Source organism: Pipistrellus kuhlii, unplaced genomic scaffold, assembly GCF_014108245.1.
Source record: "Pipistrellus kuhlii isolate mPipKuh1 unplaced genomic scaffold, mPipKuh1.p scaffold_m20_p_9, whole genome shotgun sequence".
NCBI lineage: Eukaryota > Metazoa > Chordata > Mammalia > Chiroptera > Vespertilionidae > Pipistrellus > Pipistrellus kuhlii.
The window spans coordinates 9,672,034-9,699,424 of NW_023425595.1; the positions used below are offsets into that span (position 1 = coordinate 9,672,034).

The 27,391-nt window shown below is 38.1% G+C and overlaps 1 protein-coding gene across 3 annotated transcripts in view; it reads left to right on the top strand.

Annotated features, from left to right (window-relative positions):
- The window catches only part of CUNH11orf49 (chromosome unknown C11orf49 homolog), a 126,042-nt gene that overhangs the window by 22,588 nt on the left and 76,063 nt on the right, over window positions 1-27,391 (top strand). For 2 of the 3 annotated variants that reach the window (XM_036427781.2, XM_036427780.2), the window contains exon 2: window positions 3,080-3,182. The exons of the other annotated variant lie outside the window; for it this stretch is intronic. In XM_036427781.2, coding sequence (XP_036283674.1) covers window positions 3,080-3,182 — 103 coding nt within the window. The remainder of the gene's footprint in view (window positions 1-3,079; window positions 3,183-27,391) is intronic. 3 annotated transcript variants of the gene reach the window in all.

Consider the following 27,391-nt stretch of genomic DNA (forward strand, 5'->3'; position numbering starts at 1 on the left):
AACTGCATGATCTTGAGCAAGTTACTTTAATTTTCTAAATCTCAGTTCTCCCATTTGTAAAAATGGAAATAATCAAAACACCTACCGTGTTTCCACGAAAATAAGACATCCCCTGAAAATAAGACCTAGCGCAACTTTGGGAAAAAAAATTAATATAAGACACTGTCTTATTTTCGGGGAAACAGGGTATCATAGGATTGTTGTGAAGACTAAATGAGGGGGTTGAGGACAAATATGTGATACCTTAATCAATAAAGAAATTAAAAAAACCCAAAACAGCCGAAACTGGTTTGGCTCAGTGGATAGAGCGTCGGCCTGCGGACTGAAAGGTCCCAGGTTCGATTCCAGTCAAGGGCATGTACCTTGCTTGCAGGCACATCCCCAGTAGGGAGTGTGCAAGAGGCAGCTGATCGATGATTCTCTCTCATCGATGTTTCTAACTCCATCTCTCTCCCTTCCTCTCTGTAAAAAAAATCAATAAAATATATTTAAAAAACAAAACAAAACAAAACAAAAACCCAAAACAAACAAACAAAAAAAGACTAAATGAAATAATGCATCCTACCTAATAAAAGACTAATATGCAAATTAACCAGCACTCCGCTATATCCACCAGCCACACCCACCAGCCAATCAGAGTGAGTATGCAAATAAACCCAACCAAGATGGATACAGCCATAGAGAGATGGAGGGAGGCCAAGCTTCCCACCTGCCCTTACCAGCCTAGGCCTCCACTCAAGGGTACAAAGTTTCAATTATGGAAGGTAAACAAATCCAAACAGAAAAGGCTGCTGGCCACCGAGTGAGCAGGAGGCTTGGCTCTGCTCCAGGCTACAAAGTTTCAATTGTAGAAGGTAAATAGATTCCAGATACCAGGGCCTCCACTTGTGTCGCCAGGGGGCATGACTGGCCTTCAAACCACCACAGGCCCCTTGCTCAGGCCACCCCATGCCAAGGGAACCCCCACCCTGATCCGGGACACCCTTTAGGGCAAACCAGCTGGCAGTTAGGGGTGACCAGGCCAACAGAGGAGGGAAGTTGAGAGCAAACAGGCTGGCAGGGGAGCAGTTAAGACATCAATCAGGCTTGCATGGGAGTGGGAAGCAGAAGCAGTTAGAGGCAATCAGGAAGGCAGGCAGGAGAGCAGTTGGGAGCCAGCAGTCCTGAATTGTGAGAGGGCAGTCAGACATCCCTAGAGAGGTCCCAGATTGGAGAGAGTGCAGGCTGGCCTGAGGGACGTGCCCCCCTCCCCTCCACCCCACCTCCGGCCCCAGGCCTTTGGTGTAAAATAATTAGCCCAGTATCTGGCACATTGTTGTTCAATAAGTTTCATAGGTGCTCAAAATTGGTAGCTGTTATTGTTAACATTATTATATTAAACTCTAAACATCTGATTGGTAGATTAAACAGGTATAATCCTTTATTTTTCTTTCCCCCTCTCAAAAAAAAAAAAAAAAAAAAGTTTGTTTTCCAGAAAATTTCTTCTGTCTTTCTAGGAGGATAAAAGTACTTTGATTCAAACATTCCTTCGTTAAAGGGCTTTCACACTTACTTGTGCCTGTGGAACTAGGGAGAAGTAGCATGATTTGCTTCTAAGTATGGCAGAGCACTTTCATTTCTACCATTTAAAAAACTCCTGTACTCGCCTTAGGTAGATCTAAGTCATAGAAGCCCATATAGACAAAGGAAGAAATATTTTTGTAGGGTCAGGATAAATGGGTGGAAGAAGGGAAGGAGAATACAAAAGTGAAAATATAGCTGGTTTTAATGTTAGCTTGGCTGTTTCTTCTCTCAATTTAATATGTACTTAATTATAAAACAATTAATACCAGAAATTGGCATGTATTATCTCACAGCTTCCTTCAGTTTTGCCATTTCTTAGAGAAGTAGTTTTCCACTTGGAAACTGTTGATAAAGCACTGATTTTGTCTTCCCATCTTTTGGGGGTGAAGAACCTCTGCAGTGATTGATGGTTGTTAGTTGTGGGAAGCACTCAAATGAACAGAATAACAAACAGAATGCAAACATGTTCATGTGGACTTTAAGCTGGTGCACATGAGCCCTAGGTCACCGTTGTTAAATGAAGGCTCTCAGAGGTGAAGGAAACCGCTGGGATAGATAAACTTGTTTGCTTCGTAAGTGTCAGCATTGTAGGAATAGTTTTGTGAAATACTCATTTTTAGGTAATTTATCTATATTTTCTTGAAGGATAAAACTACGAAAGAGGCAGATGTCCATCTTGGCAGCAACTTTGTGGAATTGCGTTTTATCAGGATATATTTATCACTTTGGGGTTTTTCATTCTCACTATTCCAAAAGGAAGTTGTGATGAAAATAAAAGTGTTTTGGGCAGAAACCAGTTTGGCTCAGCGGATAGAGCGTCGGCCTGCAGACTGAGAGGTCCCGGGTTCGATTCCGGTCAAGGGCATGTACCTTGGTTGCAGGCACATCCCCAGTGGAGGGTGTGCAGGAGGCAGCTGATCGATAATTCTCTCTCATTGATGTTTCTAACTCTCTATCCCTCTCTCTTCCTTTCTCTGTAAAAAATCAATAAAAATATATTTTAAAAAATAAAATAAAATAAAATAAAAGTGTTTTGGGATGATAAGTGGAAAACCCTGAGCTGGAAGTTTTTATTTGAAGTGTGCCTTCAATACCATTGTCATACTTCTAACGTTACAATTCAGGGGGAGGAACAGTCAGTTGTTGAGCACCAGCTATATCCGAAGCTCTGGCCTTTGTTGTTTACTGAAGTAGACACTCAATAGCCCTTTGAGATGGGCTTTTAAGAATATACATTATATAGCAAGCCAAGAACTCTGGTGTTTTACATGCATTACCTTATTTAATTCTTATAATCCTATGGTGTGTAGGTACTAATAACATTGTCATTACTAACAGTAATAGTATTATTATCCACTTGTTACATGAGGAAATAGGCTTGGAGAGTAATTTGCTCAGCGTCATACAGCTAGGAATTGGTAAGGTCGAAAATGAAACTCAGGTTTCTCAAAACTCCAAAGGCTATGTATTTAAACAGTGATTCTTTTCTCTTTCTCTCTTTCTCTTTTCTTGGCAGCTCAGCGACATGTCCTCACGTACATGGAGGATGCAGTGTGCCAACTGCTAGAAAATAAGGAAGATGTTAGCCAGTATGGTATTGCCAGGTTCTTCACTGAATAGTAAGTACGTGAATGCTTTGCTAATAGAGAGCCCAGAGAAGGCACTTGGAAGCAGGCAAGGTACATAAAGAATAGAGCAGGACAAAGCTGATTATGAGGTGCAGTGAATACTTAGTTTTGGTAGGCTGGTCCAGGGCGGCCCAAATATGTTTTGGAACATGTCCTTGGAGCAACTAGTTTTGTCCAGTGATAAGTTTCATGATGGTCATGATTACACTGCTTGTTTGATTTATTAGATCTGTTTCTTTAGATCCCACTTATAATTTTTTACCTTCTAGTAATTCAAAATATTCACTCTGATTTCCTTTAGTAAGTGTACCTTTAGCCTGTATTTTTCATGGCTAGTTTTTAAAAATACATATACTTTATTGATTTTTTACAGAGAGGAAGGGAGAGGGATAGAGAGTTAGAAACATCGATGAGAGAGAATCATCGATCAGCTGCCTCCTGTACACCTCCATTGGGGATGTGCCCGCAACCAAGGTACATGCTCTTGAGCGGAATCGAACCTGAGACCTTTCAGTCTGTAGGCTGATGCTCTATCCACTGAGCCAAACCGGTTTCAGCTCATGGCTAGTTTTTTCATTTAAATGTTTAGGATGATGTTCCCTTGCAGTTTTCTTTCTGTAGGATGCTGTTTCAATCACATAATGATTTAAGAGTATTTCTAAAGGCAGGACATCATAGATTATATCTTTGGAGGGTTATACTTCTTTGTATAGTATGCTTGTAATGTGTAAAAGTCAAAATGATTGCTTTTTTTTTTTTTTTTTTTTTTTTTTAACATCCCTAATGCTTTTAGGTTGAATCAGATAATCACTTTAAAACTCTTTGGTCATCATGACAGGATTTGCTAAAGGAATACAAAGCATTATTTTTATTACTGATATGACATTATATATTTACTAGAGGTTCAATGCATGAAATTCATGCAAGAGTAGTAGGCCTTCCTTCCCCCTGCTACTGGCATCGGCTTCTCTTTGGCATCTGCAACCCAGGCTTCCCTCCAGTCGCCAACAGGCACCTAGGACCTGGGCTTCTCTTGCAGCCCTGGCTTCATCCAGAAGGTCATCCAAAAGAACATCTGGTCTAATTAGCTTATTATGCTTTTATTATTACAGATATAATCATTTGAAGTCTCTTTCCTTTTGTTCTAATTTTTTGGGGGGGAGCATTCTAAGAAAGGAAGAATCAACTCTTACAGGTTTCTATTTAACATGAATCATAAACTCCTCCTGGAAAACATATTTTTTTTCTTTCTTTTCTCCAGAGGTTCCTTGGGGATCAGACAACTATTCTAATGGGTTGTTGTTAGGCGAATTCTTTTTAAAAAAAACCTTACCTGAGAAGTAGCTTGGAAAGGAAGTGGGAAGAGGGGAAAAGAGAGAAGAGAGAAAGAGAGAGAAATTGGTGGTCTTATGTATGTGCCCTGAGCAGGGATTGAACTAGCAACCCTGCAGTACACAGGACGACACACAATAAGCTGAGCCACTCCAGACAGACTAGGGGAATTCTTGGCTCTCCCAAACTCTTTTGCTGAGCAACAGGTCTCACAAGTAAAATCTAGATTCCTTATGGATTGGAATTTCGTTTCTGGGAAAAACGGGCTTTCCAGGAGCAGATCCAGTCCCTTTCCCAGGCTTCTAAGGAGGTAAAATAAAGGAATCTCAGTTGTTCTCATGATGTGCTAAGCAAACAAGGTGGGCAGGGAATAAAGACTGAGATTTAATAGTCTTGCTTGCTTTTACAGAAACTGATAAGCCTAGGAGTTAAGTTTCTAGGCCATTTAATCTGTAGCTGCACCCTTTAGGCTCCCTGACAAGTGAAATGTGATTCTTCTGAGGCAATGCTTCTCCCCCTCCCATTTTTTAATTTTTTAATTAAAAAAAATATATATATTTTATTGATTTTACACAGAAAGGAATTGAGACGGATAGAGAGTTAGAAACGTCGATGGGAGAGAAACATCGACCAGCTGCCTCTTGCACACCCCCCACTGGGGATGTGCCCCCAACCAAGGTACGTGCCCTTGACCGAGATCGAACCGGGACCTTTCAGTCGGCAGGTCGACGCTCTATCCACTGAGCCAAACCGGTTTGGGCCATTTTTTTTTTTTTTTAATTTACTCCCCCACCCTCATCTCCTTTATAAGTCTTTTCCCTATTCTACCTGTTCCTTGAGGCATCATTTCCTCTTCATCTTTTTATTCCTAGGGCCTGTCACAATGCTTAGCAACTAACAGATATTGGTACATGTTGAATCAACAGCTATATCTATATTTTGTTATTGCATATTATACGCTTATTCTTGATCTTGTTAAAACTAAAGATATCTCTTGTTTTTCTTTTTTTGTTGATTCTTTCTTTTTATTATTTAAAAAAATATGTTTTTTATGATTTCAGAGAGGAAGGAAGAAAGAGAGAGAGAGAAACATCAATGATGAGAGAGAATCATTGATCAGCTGCCTCCTGCACATTTCATACTGGGGACCGAATCTGCAACCTGGGCATATGCCCTGACTGGGAATCGAATAGCAATTTCCTGGTCCATAGATAGATGTAAGTCATGCCAGCTGCACTGTTGATTCTTTTTTATAAAGCTCTATATTTGTCATTTAAGAATCTGTCTACTACGTACATATATATCACTCAAAAGTGAACCCTACTGGTCTGTGTAACTGATACTGTACTCTAGTGAGTCAGTGGTAACACGTATAACCCTCAGAATGGTAACACGTATAACCCTATTGATTGTAGCTTTTATCTACCAATACACTGTGAAACACTCAAGATTTTCCACAACTCGATAGAAATCTAGTTGTCGAGTGATCTGTTTTTTATCTTCAGGAAAGTAAAACTACATAATGTATGTGAATGGCACATACCTGAGACTTCTATAACTCTGAGATACCATATTGACCTGAGGCAAGTTATTTTGGGAAGTGAACAAGTATCAAAGCTCCAAAATCCTTAAAAATACACACAAACAAATTCCACAAAACTTGAGAGATGTGGAAGCCTGCTGGAATAGGAATTAGTATTTTGTGGATAAGACTTGAACCAGTAGAGCCTACTGATTTTGCTTTGATTTGTGCGTTTTGTTAGTGAAAAGCCTTTTTTTTTTAGGCCTCTTGATTATATTGATTCATAGAAACATGATGAAGTGAAAAGAACACTGCCTTAAGAAGCAGAGATCCTTATTCTTATAAGTCCTCGCTTTATAATCTTGGTCAAATTTCTGAAATATTCCGAGCTTCAGTTACTCATCTACGAAATGGATATAATAAAGTCTTACATGCCAATAATAATATAGTAATTATATTTTATAATAAAGATTTTTTTATTAAATTCATGCGTCTCAGCCACTGTAATTCTTTGGACTATTATAATCTCTATTTTATAGATGAGGAAACAGACTCAGGAAGGTTAAAATAGCTTTTTTAAGTTCACAAGTGAGTAAGAAGCAGAGTTAGGAATCAAGTCCTGTTAGTGGTATTTTAAAAGGAGTTTTCTCAACTGTCTCCCGGTCACTATACTGCCTAATCTTGCTGGAAGCCTAACCAGATATTTTGAAGTCTCTTCTAGCTATACTTTCTAAATTATTTTAATTTTCCCGCATGAACTATTACATAGTCTTATCTGGTGACTTCAGTTCGTTGCCACTTTAATATTTAGTATTGGGGGATACAACTGGAGCTGGTTCTAAATAATAGGGAAACACTTTAAAAAATATGTTAACCGAACACTTCATCTCTCATTTTCAAGTTCACACATTGAGATTTTCATACTCTTTTTTGTTTTGTTTTGTTTTGTTAATCCTCACCTGAGGATATTTTTCCATTGATTTTTAGGGAGAATGAAAGTGAGAGGGAAAGACAGAGAGAAATACGGATGTGAGAGAAATACACATTTATTGGTTGCTTTCTACACAAGCCCTCACCTGGGCCTGGGCTAGGGAGGAGCCTGCCAAGGTACATGTTCTTGATGGGAATTGAACCTGGAACCCTTTAGTTAGCAGGCTAACCTTTAATCCACTAAACCAAACTGGCTAGGGCAATATTTTTTTTTTTTTTTTTTTTTTAATCCTCACCCGAGGATGTGTTGTTGTTTTTTTTTTTTTTTTTTTTTTTTTTTGGGGGGGGTGGGGTGGGGGGGAAGGGGATTGGGAGAGAGAGAGAAACATCAATGGGAGAGAGAAACATTGATCATTTGCCTCCCATATGCACTCCAGACCTACAAGCTGGGTATGTACCCTCACTGGGAATCAAACCCGAGACCCTTTGGTACATGGAATTATGCTCCCACCAACTGAACCATATCAACTGTGGAAAGATTTTTATGATCTTAATGATGGATGATTTACCTTTAAACAATGATAGAAGTGCTCTTGTTTGTGGCAGGCTTTTCTGTTGATGTTCTCTTCTGGGTCTGCTTGCCCTCTCACCTGTGCTGTCACTCCTTGGCTGTTAGTGTTTTCCAACAAACCTATGATTGTTCCAGCAAATCTGGATAAGCCGTAAAACATGAGTAGCTAAGCTGTACTATGCATGTGTGTCTGCAAGACTGTGAGCTCTTTAGATCATATTTCTCTGGATACTCTTGAAAGAAGGATTCTAAATCCCTGAGGATTTTCTTTTATGTTGTATGCAACCTCTACTTCTGAATGTTGTCTTTCAACCAGTGGAAGGTAACAGGAATTAATAATTAGAGGTGCCACTCTAAGAATAGACCAAGTGTCAGCACCAGGTCAGGACCTCTGTAGAAGTACATCCAAGAAAATGAGGCTGGAGTAGCTGTAACTTAGAAACCACAGCAGAGTGTTACCAGGTTTTGTGGTAAAGAGAAAATGAGAAATGTGGTTTTTTAAGACATTGGAAAATAATGATGAGAGAAAAACAAGCTGAAATCTGAGAATTCCTATCAGGATTGGGAACCATTCTTTACAGGCTAAATTGATAGTTACAACACTGTGGTATCAGGGAGCTTGACCTCCACCTACTAATATAGAAAAGAATGATACTCTGTGGTCTTGGTTGGTGGGCCCAGGAGGGCTCTTTCTTATGATCAAGTGTCTTGGTTTTGTTTTTAAAAATGATGATTTTAGGTTCTCTGGGAAGTTTTCATGATGACTGTTTTAGTCACAAGTACACAAATTACCTTCATTGATTGAGGTTTATTCTAAGGATATGTGAGAATATAAGACAACAGTCATTCAGTAATTATTTTTGAGCTAGCCCCTACTCAGGGCCTGCGTGTACTAGGCAATGGAGATATAATGGTGAACAAGACAAATAAAGTAATTACCTTCATGGATCTAAAATTTTAGTGAGGGAAGCCTTGGCTGGGTAGCTCAGTTGGTTAAGTATCATCCTAGCACACCAAGATTGTGGGTTTGATCCCTGGTCAGGGCACATAAATGGTACAACAAATTGATGTTTCTTTCTCTCCTCTTCCTCTTCACCCCTTCTCTCTCTATCTAAAATAAAAGTTTTTTTAAAAAGTACATAAAGTTTTAATGAGGGAGATAGTCAATAAAGAATTAAACTGATGATGATGACCGTAGCTAATAGTTAATAAATACTTGCTACGTGCTAGGTGGTACTGTTCTAAGCTTATAATGTATTATCTCATTTAAGTCTCATAATACTATGAGGTGGGATATTAGTATTATCTTCATTTTACCCATTAGGAAATTCAAGCACACAAAAGTAACATTCCTAAGGTTACATAACCAGCTAATTATTGTAGCAAGATAAATAAGGAAATAATCGGGGTAATGTGATATATAGGATGGCCAGGAAAGCCTCTTGGAGAAGATGGCATTTCAGGGCTTATCCCATCAGAGAGCCAGTAAGTGATAGCTGAGGTGATTTACCTTCTCTTTGTCCACCTTTATTACCTAAGCTTATTTGCAAACAACAAGTGGAGAATTTTTTCTATAATATTTGATTTTATTTGCTGCTACTCAGAATAGAATACCCTTAATAGGGTCACAGAAAGCTACTTTATAGGTAATCGGCCTCCCTCATGGGCTACTCATCTATATATAAAAGCCCAGTGACCAAAATGGCAGAATGACCAGAACAACTGGTGGTTATGACATGCACTGTGGCAGCCAACCAGCCTGATTCGGGCCCTGATCAGTCCCCAACACCCCAATCGGGGTGGAGCCAACCACACATGGCCCCTCCCCACTGCTGGCATGCCCCAAAGGGCTCCCATTGGGGCAGGCCAGCCAGAGCCCCCCACCCATGCATGAATTCATGCACCAGGCCTCTAGTATATAATAAGTGAAAGTAAAATAATTAGTCATCAAAATTATTTATTATCTAATACTAGAGGCCCGGTGCATGACATTTGTGCACTTGTTTAGGGGGTCCCTAAGCCCAGCCTGGCCCCTCTCACAGTCCGGGACCCCTCGGGGGATGTCTGCCTAAGTTGACGGTCAAACATCCCCCAAGGGGTCCTTAGCGCTGCTGCAGAGTGGGAGAGGCTGCCACCATTGCCGCTACACTTGTCAGTGAGCCTGGCTTCTGGCTGAGCAGTGATCCCCTTGTGGGAGTGCACTGACCACTAGGGAGCAGTTCCTGTGATGAGTGTCTGCCTTCTGGTGATCAGTGCGTGTCATAGCAACCTGTTGTTCCACTGTTCAGTCGATTTACATACCCTGTTTCCCCGAAAATAAGACAGTGTCTTATATTAATTTTTGCTCCCAAAGATGTGCTAGGCCTTATTTTCAGGGGATGTCTTATTTTTTCCTGAAGAAGAATACGGTACACATTTATTGTTAAATGAAAATAAAGGAAATTTATTACCTGTATACAGTACAGTAGTACAGTACTTGTCAACACAAACCAGACAAACTGTGAATCCTACAGTATCAAGAATTTACTCATTTATTCAATGACAGTCATGTCATCATCTTCTGGAACATCATCATAACAATCCAATTCCTGAATTTCCTGGTGAATATCTTGTGACTCTATTTCTTTCAGAATCAGTGGACCAAATCTCTCATGTTTAGCCTAGGGGGGTCCTTATTTTCAGGGGATGCCTTATATTTCACTCAGAAGGAAACCTGTAAGTAGGTCTTATTTTCGGAGGATGTCTTATTTTCGGGGAAACACGGCATTAGCCTTTTATTGTGTACTAGAGGCCCAATGAATGAAATTCATGCAAGGGGCTCAGCCCTCGCAGCCCCTCGAAGCCTCAGCCAACCTTCGCAGCCCCGGCTTCGTCTGGAAGATTGTTCTGCTGTTCGGTCTAATTAGCATATTAGCTCCTTATTATATGGGAGGATATATGGTATAAATATGGAGATGGAAATATTTTTCAGTTCTTAGAAAAGTCCACCTGATACATATTAATAATCAGAATTCAGTGAGAAGTTGTATACCTGTTTATGTATATATACTTTTATAAAAGATACCAACATCAAATTCCTTTTGTATTGTTTTGATTAGAATAAACCCATGAAGTGTGAACTTCATTAACTCATTCTCAGATATAAAAAGCTGTGCATGTTCCTAAATCACTCGAAATGTAACTTTAATGAAAATAGTTCATGATTATAAAATATGTATTCTTCCTCTTTGTTTTTAAACAGGTGCTCTAAGCCCTACAAAAAGATGACCCACTTCTTTCCTAAGTAATCTAGAACAATCAGGGCGTAAACTTTTAAAGTTGGCAGATTTTTTTTAGGATTATCCACCATCCAACATTTAAGTAATGTTGTTTTGGGTTCTTCTTGTGCTCATGGTAACAGAGGAGTGGAGATTTGGAGCAACAAGAAAAACATCAGGTCAAACCAGACTTCACTGATTTCCAGGTTCATAGCTTTGAATGAGGGATGGACTTGATATGTTTCTGGGCCATTTCTGTTCCATGTTTTTCCTACTTATTTTTGTCAAACTGAGCCAAAATGTGGTGTGCTGAAGAAATGGTGACTAATCCTATTGTAAGCTTCTTCTAAAAGGGTAATGCTTCTCTCCAGTCCCACCCCATCTTTTTTCCATAGTTTAGTTCTTAGTTGGAATTGTCACATTATAACAGAAAATTCCCCATTTGTCATCTGGATTCTCACAGACTCAGACAATTGCCAGGAATAGATTTTGCCTTGAGCTAATGCAATCCTATCTTCATTGTATTGGCCCAGGCACTTTTGTTAAGCCATCATTTGTGAGATCTATAGAGCATTCGGCTCTTTTCTATATTACTAGAAGTATCCTACAGCAAAAGGACGGGGTGGGGGGGGCGGTGAGGGGGTGAGGGGGGAGTGTAGTAGTGAGTTTAGAGTCACCAAAATCTATTTTGAAGCTTAAAAATTCAGCTACAAAATGCAATGGTAAAATTGCATTGGTAAGATATGTACACATATAATATCTTAATTAAAAAAATGGGGGGGGGGAATTCAGCTACATTGAGGCTATAAGAAGCTACTTATTACTTAGAATCCATCCCTCTTCTTCAGTACCGTCGTGTTTTGATTACAGGAAAACATCCAGCAGCACTTGACCTGGTGACTGAGGAAGCCATTTCACAGCCCACTGGTCCCTTGACTCATTTAGAAGTCAGAGTCAAAGGTTATGGAAGTAATAATTGGGCCCAGATTCTCCCCATAAGGAAAGACCTTACTTCCCCGCCCCCTCCCTTTTTACAAGTTAAGAGAAATTTAGCTGTCGTGAAACCATTCAGTAAGAGAAAATGTAGGCATTCCATTCTTGACTGAAGTATTATTCTCAAGACCCAGTAATATTATTTCTGTTTTCATGTTAGCTGCTTTTATATGGAAGCTACTATAAAATTTAAGTGTAACTCTACACACTAAATATTTTCCCTTAAAGAAACTATTAGATTTATTTTAATCTATAAAGAATATGAAGAATCTTTATTTGATCCAATCCAAGTCCTGATATTCCTTCTCATACCACCCTCTGACCGTTTGAAACTTTGCTTCATCAACAATAGAGCAATTTATCAGCGCTTTCAACTTCTTCCATGGTTTTCTCAGAACTCTAGATCTGTGGTGCTGGCGGCACAGGCCTGGCGCAAGAGCAGGAAAGAATGACACAATCTGGCACCTTCAACCAGAAGGTTTTAATGAACTGGGATGGGGGTGGAAGGGATAGAGTGGAAGGAGGAGGGACAGTTAGGGTTTTGGCAGCCACATAAAGGTTCTTCTTCCCTGAGAAAAGTGAAATGAAAATCAAATGAATCTTCTCTCTGTTACTATGATCTGCTAAGATGTTTGTCTGTCTCTGACCTTCCAGCCCCATTCATGGCAGGTGCATCTTTACAGTCAGTGACTTCCCCACAAAACAACTTGTTTCTCAGGATCCCTCAAGAGGGGTCATGTTCAACTAATTTCCTGTCTGAGGCCATAGCTGTGTTTCCTTTCTTCAATTCCTAGATGTAATTCTGACCAGCACAGTGGGAACTATCTTATCAGAAAAATGTCGTGAGCACGTAAATTTATTTTAGGACACAATGATCCAGGATTGCTGAGCTCTTGGGTTGCAACAGTAGGCCTTGTTTCTGGGGTGGTCGTAGAAACAGACTTAAATTCATCCCTTTGTCATTAAATAACATTAAAAATAAATGTCTTTGTTAATGTTCTTATTATAATTTTCCAAGGCACGATCATAGCTAGGGATGATGATACCTGTCTCTTAAGGTGGTTAAGTCGAGTGAAATGACATGTGTAGAATATTTGGGTAGGTATAATTCGTTTCCATTATGTTTCATTCCTCTTTAACTCCAGTTTTGTGAGATTTTTAAAAATATATATATATTATTGATTTTCCACAGAGAGGAAGGGAGAGGGATAGAGAGCTAGAAACATCGATGAGAGAGAAACATCAACCAGCTGCCTCCTGCACACCCCCCACCAGGGATGTGCCCCCAACCAAGGTACATGCCCTTGACCAGAATCGAACCTGGGACCTTTCAGTCCGCAGACCGACGCTCTACCCACTGAGCCAAACTGGTTTCGGCGTTTTGTGAGATTTTTTGCTTCTCTCTTCATGGATGTCTTAGAAAAGGACAGTCTTCCTCTTTTTTCTCTTTAGTTGAAGATCTTGAGAACTTTTTAGTCTCTCTTGTTTTTGGTAACATCTTCTGCTTACCTTGCATTTTGTACATTTTTTTTTTAAGATTAAAAGCATTTGATGATTTTCTGCACATCTATTAGCTATTTAGTGTTACTCGTGTCATTCATCATTTAGTTTATTCAGAGAATAGCCTAAGAACGCTTTTCTACATCTCCTCTCCCCCACCTATTACCTATTCCTCATTTTACCCTCTTTCCTCTGGCTGCCAGCATTAAAAAATTCAAGGAGTAATGGGAGACTTGAGCCAATCAAGTCTAACTAACTTGTGTTGTTCCTATTCTTAGTTTTAGTGGTACAGTGATGTGCTCAGGGTAATGAAAAGCAGACATTCTCTGCTGAGGTCATTGCTCCTCATACTGGCAACCTGCTCCAGGAAGCTGTTTATCTGTGCTTGCCGAGCCAAGCCCCAGCCGCCAAACAGTTGGAATGTATTGAGAAACCACAGAGCCCAAAGAGAGAATGTTACACAGGCAGTTCCAAGCAGGGAGATATATTTACACCACACAAGCTGCAGTTTACATGTGTGGGGATAATTGTTCATCTGCACACTCTAATACTTCACCTTCTATGCAATATATTATATATGCCTTGAGAACTACACTGCTATGCCAAATAGCCCTGAACTTGCCATAAGGAAAAAAAGGGTATTGTAGCAAATTTTATGTAAAGAACAGTTTTTTAAGGTAGTATTTTTCCGAGTCAAATTTAATGGTTAGAATCTTAAACTATATAGGCCTGGTCTCTCAAGTATCCCCATACCCCATTCCTTGTATAGTTTTTCCAAATCAATATTTTTTAATCTCTTTAACATAATATCAAGTATTGTTACAGAGCTTCAAATGTGGCCTATGCCAATAGGAATATAAGTTATGGTCACTGTAAGGCCTAGAGCAATGTAATCTCCCTTCAAAGAAGATTTACATTTGTTTCTGGCAGATGGCCTGAGCACTATCAATCCTGGATTACCTCAATCCAATCAGGTGCTGAAATCATTTGAAGTTAGGCTAGCCCTCACAGAGGGCTAGGTATAGCTTTTCAGAAGGCCAACTAGAACCTTAAGAATTCACCAGAGTCCCTCCCTGCCTCTAGCCTGGATGGGTCCTGAACTCCAGGGTTTTCTTTGTTTTGTTTTTTGTGTGTATGTGTTTTTTTTGTTTTTTGTTTTTTTACGTATTTTATTGATTTTTTTTACAGAGAGGAATAGAGAGTTAGAAACATTGATGAGAGAGAAACATCAACCACCTGCCTCCTGCATACCCGCCACCAGGGATGTGCCCTCAACCAATGTACATGCCCTTGACCGGAATTGAACCTGGGACCCTTCAGTCCTCAGACCGATTATCCACTCTATCCACTGAGCCAAACCAGTTTCGACGTGTGTGCTTATTTATTTATTTATTTATTTTAAACAAGCATCAAGAATCATTTGAAATCTCAGGAACTTAATTTTAATTCAAAATTATTACCTGTTCAATCTATCAGCTACCTCTTTTATGACTGGCAGAAGCTCCTGGAACTATAGTGGATATAATAAAAAATTGTTTTTGAAGTGGTGATGAGTATAAATGATATTGTGAGAGACCTGGAACAATTTTAATGTGATATGAAAATATCTAAGATTTCTATTGTTTTAAAAAAAATCACAGATATTGTTAATTCTATGTTTACATTCAGAATTGAAGAAAATACTAAATTCCAATTAGAGGTTAGTAAACCTAAAGATTTGCTTTTTTTCATATCCAATTTTGTGGAATCTCTTTTTATTTTTTTTTAAATTCTTTTTAAAAAAAATATATTTTATTGATTTTTTTACAGAGAGGAAGGGAGAGAGATAGAGAGCTAGAAACGTCGATGAGAGAGAAACATCGACCAGCACATGCCCCTGACCGGAATCGAACCTGGGACCTTTCAGTCCGCAGACCGATGCTCTACCACTGAGCCAAACCGGCTTTGGCCAATTTTGTGGAATCTCTTGAATTCAATATATGGACCCTTCTGCAAAGAATTCCTGCCCATGGGGGAAAAGTGGCTCCAAATGCTTGGCTCACCTATTTGTGTTTTTTCCTCCTTTTATAACTTACCTTGTCATTCTTCATTTGCCTTGGTGGCTTCAAACATATGTTTTTAATATCTTATCCAGTTTTTCTCATCCAGGAGGGTTAGTCTAAGTTACCTAATCTATTTTAATTGTAAGAGAAATAATTTGGGAACTTTCATTCTAGTGGAATATAATTATATTAGCAGATATAGAAAATATTACTGCAAGGGGTCATAAAGAAGTCTAATTTGACTTGTGGAAGACAAGTACATGTTGAAAAGCTACAAACAGCATATATATAATGAGGATAGGGCCATTTTTGTGAAAGGCTCAATTATGTTGAGATAAGAAAGGCAAAGTAAAAGGCAGTATCTTGTAAACTCTGAAAAATAAAATTTACTGCCTGAGTCTTCTTTTAATTTTTAAAATTTGGTAACTATTAAGTACTTAACTATATTCCAATCCCTGTGCCAGACATAGTCAAGGAATTCACTTTCATTCTCAAGGGAAATAATGGCAGTTTATATCCCCCCCAAATACTGTTATACTATAATGTGGACCTGCTACATGCTAGACAACATGCTAGTGAAGGATATAAGATGAATAAGCCAATTAAGGAACTTATGAACTCAGGGAGAAAATCAGATGTAAGTATAGTTATTAAGATGCTATTAAATGAGTGCCATATAGAATTTTAGGAAACATGTTTTGGCATAAGTGGAAGGAGAGATTGATTTTGAGGAAAAGCTTCACAAAAGAGGTAGTACTTCAAGTGTTCCTTGGAAAATGAATAATAGAGAATGGGAACTGCGCAGGAGGGCATCTCTAGCCAGGGAACAGCATGAGCAAGGGCAGAGGCTTGGTATATTTAGAGAATGACCAAAGTTCTATGGTCAGTCCTTTAGTCTGTTCAAGCTGCTATAATGTTGTAAACTAGGTAGCTTAAAAAGAACAGAAATTTATTTCTCACTGTTATGGAGACTGGAAGTTCAAAATCAAGGCTGTTGCAGATTCCATTGAGACCCTCTTCCTGGTTCATAGATGCCTGTTCTTTTACTGTCTATTCTCATGGCAGAAGAGGCGAGGGACCTCCCCCTGGGCCTGCTTTTATAAGGGCACTAATCCATTCAGGAGTCTGCACTTTCATGACCTAATTACCTTCCAAAGGCCCCACCTCCAGATGCTCTCACTTTGGGATTAGGTTTCAACATATGAATATTGAGGGGGACACCAATAGTTAGTCTATAACAGTGAGGTAATAGAGTCCAAGAAGACATGTGAGGGATCAGAAAAGTAGTTTCGTTAGAAAGATAGTTTGGTCATAGAAATGATCTACCCTGTGTTACTATCAGTAGGATGTTGGTGCCATTGACTGAGATCATTCAATTCAGAAAATATTTCTTATATACCCTTATATGCCTGGGTTTATCACAGGTGCTGAGGAAACAATGATTAATTGTATCTATCTTGAGGGTACTCACAGTTAAATTAGCCAATAATTAAATTACTTCTGATTTGAGCTAACTAGAGATTCAGGTGCTAAGAATAAGAATGTCCAGAGGAAGGATATCTTAATTAAGTTTGAGGGGCCAGAGAAGGTGTCACAGAGCAGGTGGCCCTCTAAGCTGATATTCTTTTTCTGGTTAAAAAAAAAAAATCAAAGTTATACATGCATACAGTTTAAAGGATAAAATAGTTATATAAGAGTTGTGCCGAAACCGGTTTGGCTCAATGGATAGAGCGTCGGCTTGGGGACTGAAAAGTCCCGGGTTCGATTCCGGTCAAGGGCATGTACCTTGGTTGCGGGCATATCCCCAGTAGGGGGTGTGCAAGAGGCAGCTGATCGATGACTCTCTTTCATCGATGTTTCTGGCTCTCTATCTCTCTCCCTTCCTCTCTGTACAAAATAAATAAAATATAAAAAAAAAGAGTTGTTTTTGTTTTTTTAAAATAGCATTCCTCAAACTTCATCTGTACCTGAACTTGATTTATATGAAAATATCCTGGACCTTGGGCTGATGCTGAAATGAAATTAAACTTTGGGGTTCTAGGGGGTCAGGGTGTATTTTACATGTGGAAGGAATGTAATTTGTTGTGGCCAGAGGGCAACTGTGACAGATTATATTTTCCAAAGATAGCTGCACCAATATTTTCTACCTACATACTCTTCTACAAAGTGATCTTGCCAAACCCCCAATAAAAGGTATAGGCTAATTTTTTACAATAATGGATCTTGATGTGCATCTACCTTCATGGTGCTAGTCCTTAACACATCCTTTCAACCTGGAAACTCATCTTTCGGTTCTGAAAATTTTCTTCATTTTTTTTTCCTTCCTCCATTTTCTCTGTTCTTTCAAACATGTTGTCTGTTCATATATAAACACCCCTAGATATGTTTTCCCCCCACCCCCAGAGAGAGGAAGGGAGAGGGGAGAGATAGAATTATCAATGATGAAAGAAAATCATTGATCGGCTGCCTCCTGCATGCCCCCTACTAGGGATCCTGCAACACAAGGCATGTGGCCCTGACTGGTAATTGAACTGTGATCTCTTGGTTCTTGGGTTGATGCTCAACCACTGAGCACACTGGCTAGACTAGATATGTAATTTTATATAAACGGTATGATACTACACATACTATTTTGTTTAATGATTTTTTTTATATTAGATAAGCAGTATATCTCTAAGGATTTATCAAATAATATGGCTTTTAATATTTATCAATTAATATGGCATTTATGAATACCCAATCATTTTATATTTGTAATCTTTAGCTTGTTTCTCAAACCTGGAAGTAGCCCACCACAAACCAAATAAAGCCTTTGTAGACTATATGTCCCAGTTTGAACTTCTGAAAATATGGTCACCATATGCTAGGGCATGAATTGGGAAATGAGCTTCGTGTTTGGTGCTCTTCATTGCTCTCTATTTCTCATCCTTCCCTTCCTACATGATGACACCATGTGAAATGAAACAGAGTCTACATATTGGAGAGTAGCTTAGAATTGTAATATTATATGGAAACAATTATCTCGAATAACTTGTTATAAAAATAATATATTTATTTTGGAGTCTTAAGTCCCATGGTGATGAAACGTTTTTTTCTTGGGAATCCAGGTCTTCTCTTTAATCATCAGCAAGACACTTTGATTTATCTTGTGTCCTGTTGAGCACTTAGTAGAACAAGCAAATGTTAGAAATCTATTGTATTTTTTTTTTTTAGCTGTGAATTCCATCATACTAACCCGTTAATTGCAGTGGATGGGAACTGAAGAACTGTCATTTGGCAATTAGCAAATGGTGGTGGAGGAAAGAAAAATATCTTTTGGATATGTTTTGCTAAGGAATTTGGGGATTTAGAATTTAGTTATAAACAACTAGATTAATGTGTTTAAAAATATTGAATCATTCTTAAATCACTCCTTGTTTTGTAACATGCTAACAAGATCTTACAGATAGCTAAAACAGTGGTTGGGAAACTCAGTTGTGGATTTAAAATTCCCAAAAGCATCATTCGCTAATGGGTAGGGTGTTCAGTGATAGATAAGTAAACATGAGTTAACTAGTAAACAAGGCTTAGGTAATAGAGTAAGAAATTCTGTATCCTGTGGTTACCTCTCTGTATCTGAAGAGGGGTGTAGATTGCATACAAGAGGTTAATTCTTTGGGGTCGCAGTCTCTGTTATGCAAGGCTTTTAGAAAACAATAAGAACATTTAGCACACTAGGTGGTATTCATCTGGAGTTTAGGATGCTCATATGTTAGGTTGTTTAAAACATGACAGAAAGGATTACTTTTTGCCAATTACATCATTCTTGGCAAGAGCTTACTGCTTTGTTGCTTGTTTTTTTGTTGTTGTTGTTAACCCATTCGAGAAACTAACATTGTATTGATTGGTTCCAGCCAAATCTTTGTCATCATTGGCCCTAAAAAGCTCTCACCTGGCCATTCAGAAAGCCTCTATCCTCAGTGATTGATGCTCATCTCTGCAGGCTCCCCCAAACCTTCTTCTCTTTCTCCTGAAGCACCTTCAAGCATTTCTGCATGGCTACCCACTCTCTTCTATTATACCTCCTCCTCCTGCCTCACTGAATACTGGATTTCTCAGCTCAGAACTCTTAAGAAGGAGCTTTATTTCAGAGTAGAAAGGGGCCCCCATATGTGGCCTATTATATCCATATCAACTTGCTTACTCTTTTCAAACAGCTATTGTCTTTTAATAGGGTCCTGCCTGGCAGGGGTAGTCCTTAATTCCTGCCATATAAGAATGGGCAGCTTGAGTTACAGCAAACTGCAGTTTGGTGCTCTGATCAAAAGGCCTCTGTTGTTTTTAGTGGGTTTTTCCCCTCCCTCTCTCTCTCTTTCTACATCCTGGGCTAATAATTCAGCACAGCAAGGTCATTACAGGCTTTGAATTGAGAGCTGAGAGTGTTAAATTACTGACCTAGAATAAAAGATCTGGGGGGCTCTCAAGAAAGATAAAGGGATTCCGGATAGTAAAGTGCAAGCCCAGCAACCTCACTTCTTAACAATATTATTTTGTTAATCCTCTCTGTCTCCAAAAGTCTTTTCTAGGACAAGGAAAGATCTCCTGCCAAAGAAATTAGGATAGGAACTCAACAACATCTGAGAGCTGTGGCCCAGGTGCTAGTAGTTCAGGGGTGCCAGTGTAGCTATCTTGTTTGTCTCTTCCCTTGTCAATATTTCCTCTTCTTTCCCTTTGCTCCCTGAGACAAATATTTGGTCCTTTATCACATAAGTCAAATATACTTGTGGTATTTCAGCTGAAAAGTTATATCCTACATAAGGATTTCAGACATGTGAAAAATACACCATTCAACCATGAAAATATCTTTAAAATATGACATTGTTTCATTAAAAACTGCTTCCATTCTATTTATACTTTGTAAATAATATTAGTCTAGTCCTCCCTACTTTACCAAGAAAAAAAAAATGGTCCCACTGTGAATGAATTTGACCTCTGTTGGGTTTTCTGAAGAAATATTTCCATTTTTTTCCTTTGCCAAAACTATTATATCCCATATATTCCTTTTTACAATTATCTCTTAAAGCCAGGCACTATTCTTATCCTTTGGGAAATATTGACTTCCTTAGAAAAGTTCCCTGCCCCAGTGCCCACTGCAGCCTTGCAGCCCACAGTTCCTTTCAAGGTGCACGAATTTGTGCACTGGACTCCTAGTTTTATGGATAAAAAATAATTGAGGCACAAAGTGGTTAAGTAACTGGTTCCAAAGTCACACAGCTAGAAAGAGGTTAGATTTGTGCCAAACTAGTGCTTCTCAAACTTTAATATGCATGTGAATCATCTAGGGATCTTGTTGAAATGCAGAATCAGATTTAGTAGGTCTGGAATGGGGCCTGAAATTCTGATTTTAATAGGCTTCTAAGTGATACCAAAGCTGCTATCCTTGATCCAGACTTTAAGTAGCAATGCTGTAGTCATTCCTGCTTCAAAACTACTCTGAAAAATGTTTTGGTTATAACTTCCAATTTCTCATTTCATCAGGCAATTCTATAAATATATATACTGGGTATTTGACACCAATAACTTACTTTCTTTCATTTTTATTGTGCTAAAACATACATAACATAAAATTTTAACCATTTCTAAGTGTACAGTTCTGCAACATTAAGTATATTCACATTCTTCTTCAGCCATCATGACCATCCATCTTTGGAACTTTTTCATCCCAAAATAAAACCCTATACCCATTAAACATTAACTTCCCATTCCCTCCTCTCCCCAATCCCTGATAAACCACCATTCTACTTTCTCTCTCTATGAATTTAACGACTCTAGGTACCTCATATAAGATATGTCTTTTTGTGATTGACTTATTTAGCATAATGAGTTCAAAGTCTATCCATGTACCATGTATTACAATTTCCTTCCTTGGTCAGGCTCAATAATATTTCATTGTATGCATGTGTCACATTTTGTTTATCTGTTCATCCATTGACAGAAACTTGGGTTACTTCCATCTTTTTGCCATTGTGAATAATAGTGTCATCACCATGGGTATACAGATACCTACATCTCTACTTTCATTTCTTTTTATTATAAACCCAGAAGTAGAATTTCTGTAACATATGGTGATTCTACAATATCTTACTAAGGTTCAAGTTTATTTCCAAGTTATTTGTATTCCTCTTCCTCCCCTTTTAAAAAATATTTCTTACTTAAAGGAAATCTTTAAAAGTTTGGCAGAAAAGTAAATTTTCATTTTCTGTCATCTATAGCTGCTTCTGATTTGTAGTCAGTCACAAAAGATTATTGAGAAATATCCTTGGGTTTTTAGGAGATTGATAGTTGTTTAAATAGCACCAAATAGAGAATTAGAGAGTGCTGATGTTCTAAAATAAATCAGTATTAAGATTTATGCTACAGAGAAAGTTTTGTGTGAATGAATTCACAACTTCACCTGACAAACAGGTGTTTAGGAATAGGAAGCCCTTATTAAACTTTCATTTTTTCTTTTAAGACTTCCAGCTATACCAGGATCTTCAGAAACATTATGGCACCTCTTTCTCTGAGGTCTTCAACCAAATAAAAAATTAGTTTAGCAGAGTTTGGTATACAATTCTGCCTACTAGCTAGAGTTTCCCCCCCTCTTATATCTTTAGAAATAAAAATATTTGTTGGAAATAAGAAAACAAATAGAAGTGACATTGAAATCTAGTGAGTTAATAAGAAAAAGATTTTAATAAAGGTATTAGGATTTTTCCCCCATCCTAGACTACTTAATTATTAAGACTTCTTTAATCATGTAGTCTTAGAGCTCTCTTATTTTAGGAGTTATTAACTAATGCAAAAAGTTGGGAAGAATGAACTTGAATGTGGAAAGTAAAATAACACAAAATAGCTTTCAACAAAAGCCAGGAAAATGAGTACTTTAAAAATATAGGTATAACTTACCAGTAGATGTAAACGGTAAGTATGCTTGAGTACTGAAAGAAACTGCACTTATTTTCTAAACAGTGAGACCAGTTATGGAGATAAAACAAAAAATAACAAAAAGGAGGTAACTCTGGAAATAATGGTAGTAACATAGACATGATAAACAATGAAGATAGAGCATGTAATCGGCAGCCACAGTCTGACGTATGTGGCTCTAAAAATACAAGTCTTGCATTCCAACCACCCTTGAGTTTTATGATCATTTTAAATTATGATTGAGTGAAAGAAGCCCTGGCCTGTGTAGTTCAATTTGTTGAGTATCATCCCATGCACCAAAGGTTTGGTCTCTGAGGCTAGATTGCAGGTTCAATCCCTGATGCCAATGGAGTGCATGCAGGAGGCAACCAATTGATGTTTCTCTCTCTCTCTCTCTCTCTCTCTCTCTCTCTCTCTCTCTCTCTCTCTCTCTCTCTCTCTCTCTCTCTCTCTTCCTCCCTCCTTCCCTCCCTCTCTCCCTCTTGTTCCTTTCTCTAAAATCAATAAAAATATATTGATTTTTATTGATTTTAGAGAAACAAACAAACAAGAAGACTTGGCCTATGACTAAAGCATTTATATGAAGAATTTTGTTAACCTAATTCATAGCATCTTGAATAAGAACAAAGGGTGGAGGTTTAAGAATTACTTGCTGGACTTTGAACCGAGAGGGTTGATAGATACTGTATAATACCTCCAGCTCTTGAATGGGGTAGTATGGAGGAAGGAATTTGTTATATTTCAGGGACCCATAAAATAGTGTTGTGTTTTAAGTGAAACCTGCAGGTGATACTAATGGGAACATTTTGGAGATTCTGGTGAGAAAAAAGGATGACATAAAAGTACTTAAAAATTATAACTGTAGGCAGGAAATAGGATGGAATTTACCAAAAAAATTTGTCTGGTGCTGTATGAAGCATAGATATGCAATGGGTGGGAAAACTTGGAAGGAAATGAGTTGAAAAAAACTAATGAAAACTGATAAGAAATTAGATGAGAATATGATATGTAATCTGGCAGTAAAATAGATAAAAACTGTTTTTATTTTTGAGATCTGGAGGTAGAGAGGAATCACGTTGTGGGGAAGGAATGGCAGGATCTGTCTGCAGATAACTAAAGATAGAGGTGAAGAGAAAGAAAGAAAGAACAGATGACAGGTTTACTAGTAGAGATCACAGATGAATGAACATGAGATGTAACATGTAGCAGGATACAGAAATATGGCAACATTCTCAAGGAATATTCTTTGTCCAGAAACTTCCTGTAAGACCAGGGATGTTTCCTCAGAAAAAACCATGAAAACACAGCTACTCTGGATTTCAGGTGAAATTAGAGAACGTTCCTAGAAGTTCTGTTATCAAGAGCTCTGTTAGAAGGCCTTGTAGGATTGACACAAAGATTTGTAGTATGTTGTTTTTAAAAAATATATTACAAAAATTTAACTTAACATTGCTGAATATTTGGAATACAGAGGAAGAAATCAATTATAAGTCAAAAACTTTAATACAATTAATAAATACAGTTGTCTTTTACATTTTTAATATTAACCTTATGCAGACCTATGTAGTTAAAATTACAATGTAAACACACTTTTTCCTGTTTTCATGGTATATGAAATGTGTTTTCTAAATTGCTACATTGTCTTTTTATAATTTAAATTTCTTATATGCTATAAAGAGTATGTATGTACTAACCTTTGCTCAATGCTCTATGCATTGATTTCACATCCTGAGGTATTTATTTGCCTGTTTCTATTGGCATGAGTAAACAACCTTATAAGGAGATGTTCCTTAACACTTAAAACTGCAAGGGGAAACAGATATTAATGAATCATCTTGCTTCTCCACGACCCTCGGTGGGTAAGAAAATGACATGCAATTGGGAGTTGACCATAGCATGCCAGGCCTTCAGCAATAAGTTCTGAAATGTGAGGGCATGAAAAGGGATTTTGAAACATTTTTTTAACTCTGGCAGGGAGTTAACTGAATTATAAACTAAGATGCAATGGGGAGCAGTTTACTTTCAGGAAACTGTGAGAACTGAGTCTTTTGGTTAGCCTTCTTGGTGAGAATTTGCTTGGAGATCACCCTATCTGAAAACCATCTCTACCCCCTTAGCATCAGCCTTGGGTGGGACAAGAGCTTTAAGAAGGTTTTTCCTGGGATTTGGTGACAAAAGAGCACTTGGTGAAGTAACCAAGGAAAGAAAACTCAGCATTGCTTATGCTGACCATTGCAGAAGCTTTCCACAGTTTTCAGGGTCTGTCTTGTGAGTTTTTATATTCAAAATGAAGTCATACACGATCTCACTGATGTCATGGTCTCAAAACTAGCTCTGCTACTAAGGATTACTCAGTCAGGCAGGAAAAAAAAATCTTGGTATGAAATGCCAGTGCTTGAGGCTTTAGAGTGAACCGATAAGCCTCTAATGCAGTTGTTTTGCTGTGTAGAAATTATGAATCCTGTTCGCCACAGTGGCAACTCAGATCTCACAAATTGGTTCATCTCTCCTAGAAAGTGACTGAGGATTAATTAGTCCTTGTTGGATTTCTTCCTAAATTTGGGACTTTGTTTTAGAAGCCAAAGGTCTTGGACATTCTATTTCTAATTTAGCCAATACTGGGAATGAGAAGATGAGAATGTAAGTACTAATCTGCAATGTGGGTTTCTATTTTCTATACTTTTACACTTAGTTCTTCCTGACCAATAGAGACCCTACAATTGCTTCACCTGATGCATATGGCAGAACCTTATTTGAAGTGTACCATATTTTAAAGCCACACTTTGTCAAATTTCTCACTGGATGTGGGACTATGTTATTCACTAATTTTTCCCCTTAATAGGTGTGCTGTATGTTTGAACTATAGATAACAACAGCCCAATAGCCAGAAGTTCTTAGAAATTGAACATTAAACGTTTGTACAGAAACTTCTTTGTAACACTATAAGCAAGAAATTGGTGTAAGGCACTTCTGTCCAAGTGGGCTGTCCAAACTACTTTGGCCTTCTGCAACATAGACCAAGCTGACACGTTCTGCTAATTTCTTTCATCAAATTAGCATTACCAAATTCTGTGGCAGATAGGCAATGGAAAGAAAACATTTAAGGACTTAGACTTCATCTGATTTTTACAAATAAAGAGAACAAATCCAGGGATGGTTAGTTCAGGGGACTAAATCATGCCACAGGAATACATCTTTAGGGTTTGGCTACTTTCTGCAAAACAAAACTCCAGTCTGCTTATTTTGCCAATATGTTCGAGGGAAATATGCCACAGAAGTTTTCTTTTTCTCCTACACAGAATATCTTTTTTCCTTCTGTTTATAGAAGCAACAGAAGCTTACTTTAAATCACGATTCTTCCTAAGATGTTCTGGATCTTTGATCTTTCTTATTTTTCAGTTTTATCACCTTTGGTATAGATAGTTTGTGCTACATAATTGGATATGATTTGTTCTCACATTTTGCTTCTCTGTAGATTTGTTTAGGATTCCTTGTAAATAAAGCTCATCTCAAATAGCAGTAATTCCTAGCCAGGTAGCTCAGTTGGTTAGAGTGCCATCCCAATACACCAAAAGATTTGGGGTTCAATCCCTGGTCAGGGCACATATAAGACTCAATCATTGATTGCATAACTAAGTGGAACAACAAATCGCTGTTTCTTTCTTCCTTCCTCTTTCCATTCCCCTCTCTCTCTCTCAAGTCAATTAAAAATATAAAAAGAAAAATTTATAAAAATAAAAAACAGCAGAAGACAACCCCAATGAGAAAATGAAATTGTACCAAGAGTTCACACTAGCGCTTGGCTAGCTTGGTTCAGTGGTTGAGCCTTGACCTAAAAACCAGGAGGTCATGGTTCAATTCCTGGTCAGGACAAGTGTGGAGGGAAGGTGACACTTACTTTTGGAACTATGTTAATATTTCACATAGGCAAGAAAGTTATGTATGTAATTAACAAGGATGAGGGGCCCTAAAATGGAATATGGACAGAAACAAATGAAGCAAACTGTATTTCAAATGAATAAAACAAACATACTGAAGGGAATTGGGGAGATTAAGTAAATTTTTTTTTCTCTTAATCCTCATCCATGGATATTTTTCCATTGCTTTTTAGAGAGTGGAAGGGATGGAGGAAGGGGCAGAGAAAGTGGAAAACATCAATATGAGAGACACATAGATTGGTTGCCTCCTGCATGCGTCTCTACCAGAGCCAGCCAAAAATCAAACCTGGGACCTCAGTGAGCAGGCCAACACTAAACACTGAGCACACTGGCCAGGATGAGACTAAGTACCTTTTGAACACAGTGTTTGGACTATTTGCCCTCCCTTGGGCTAAAAACAAAAAGTGCTCTAAATAAGTGTTGAACCATAATTAGGAGGTTGCTTTTACACAGAGGCATGGACTAGCAATGCTGTACATTTTAGGATTGAGCAAATAAGTAAATATATGTTATGGATAATGGTAGCAGGATGTCTCTGTGAGAAGAGGAAGTTTCATATATAAAAGGGAAAGAATAGAGGGTACAATATATTGGAATTGAATCCGTGTGAATTCATGGGTTTTAATATATGTAGATAGCTAGATACCTAGAAATGAAAATAAATATGTGTGCGTTCATGCACATGTGCATGTTTGTGTAGAATGTGTGTGTATAGACCTTCATCTGTTTCTTAACTGTCTTCTGAGAGAGCCTAGAAGCAATGACACAGTTGGAGCACAAAGCACACCCAGCACCTACCTAGATCTTGGTTTTTAAACACTGGTTTTTACTAAAAGCGACTTGCGCATCTTGAATAAATGACTGGTTCCAAGATGGGTTAGAGAAAGAACAAGATGGGTCTGGAACATCTTATTCTGTCAAAAAGAAAGCAAAGTAACCAAAGAATTGTGTAGACATGTCAAACGGATAGAAGTTAGCTTGAAGGAGCTCCCACAGCCAAATCTGGGACAATTTGAGCAACAAAATAATGATAATAAAGGATCATAACCTACTGAATAAAGTAAGAATCCATGAATCCAGACTAATGTAAATAAATAAATAATGAATGGATGAGAAAGGTAAGCTCTTTTTTTTTTTTACCATAGAAGGTCAAATTATAAGTGTAGATGA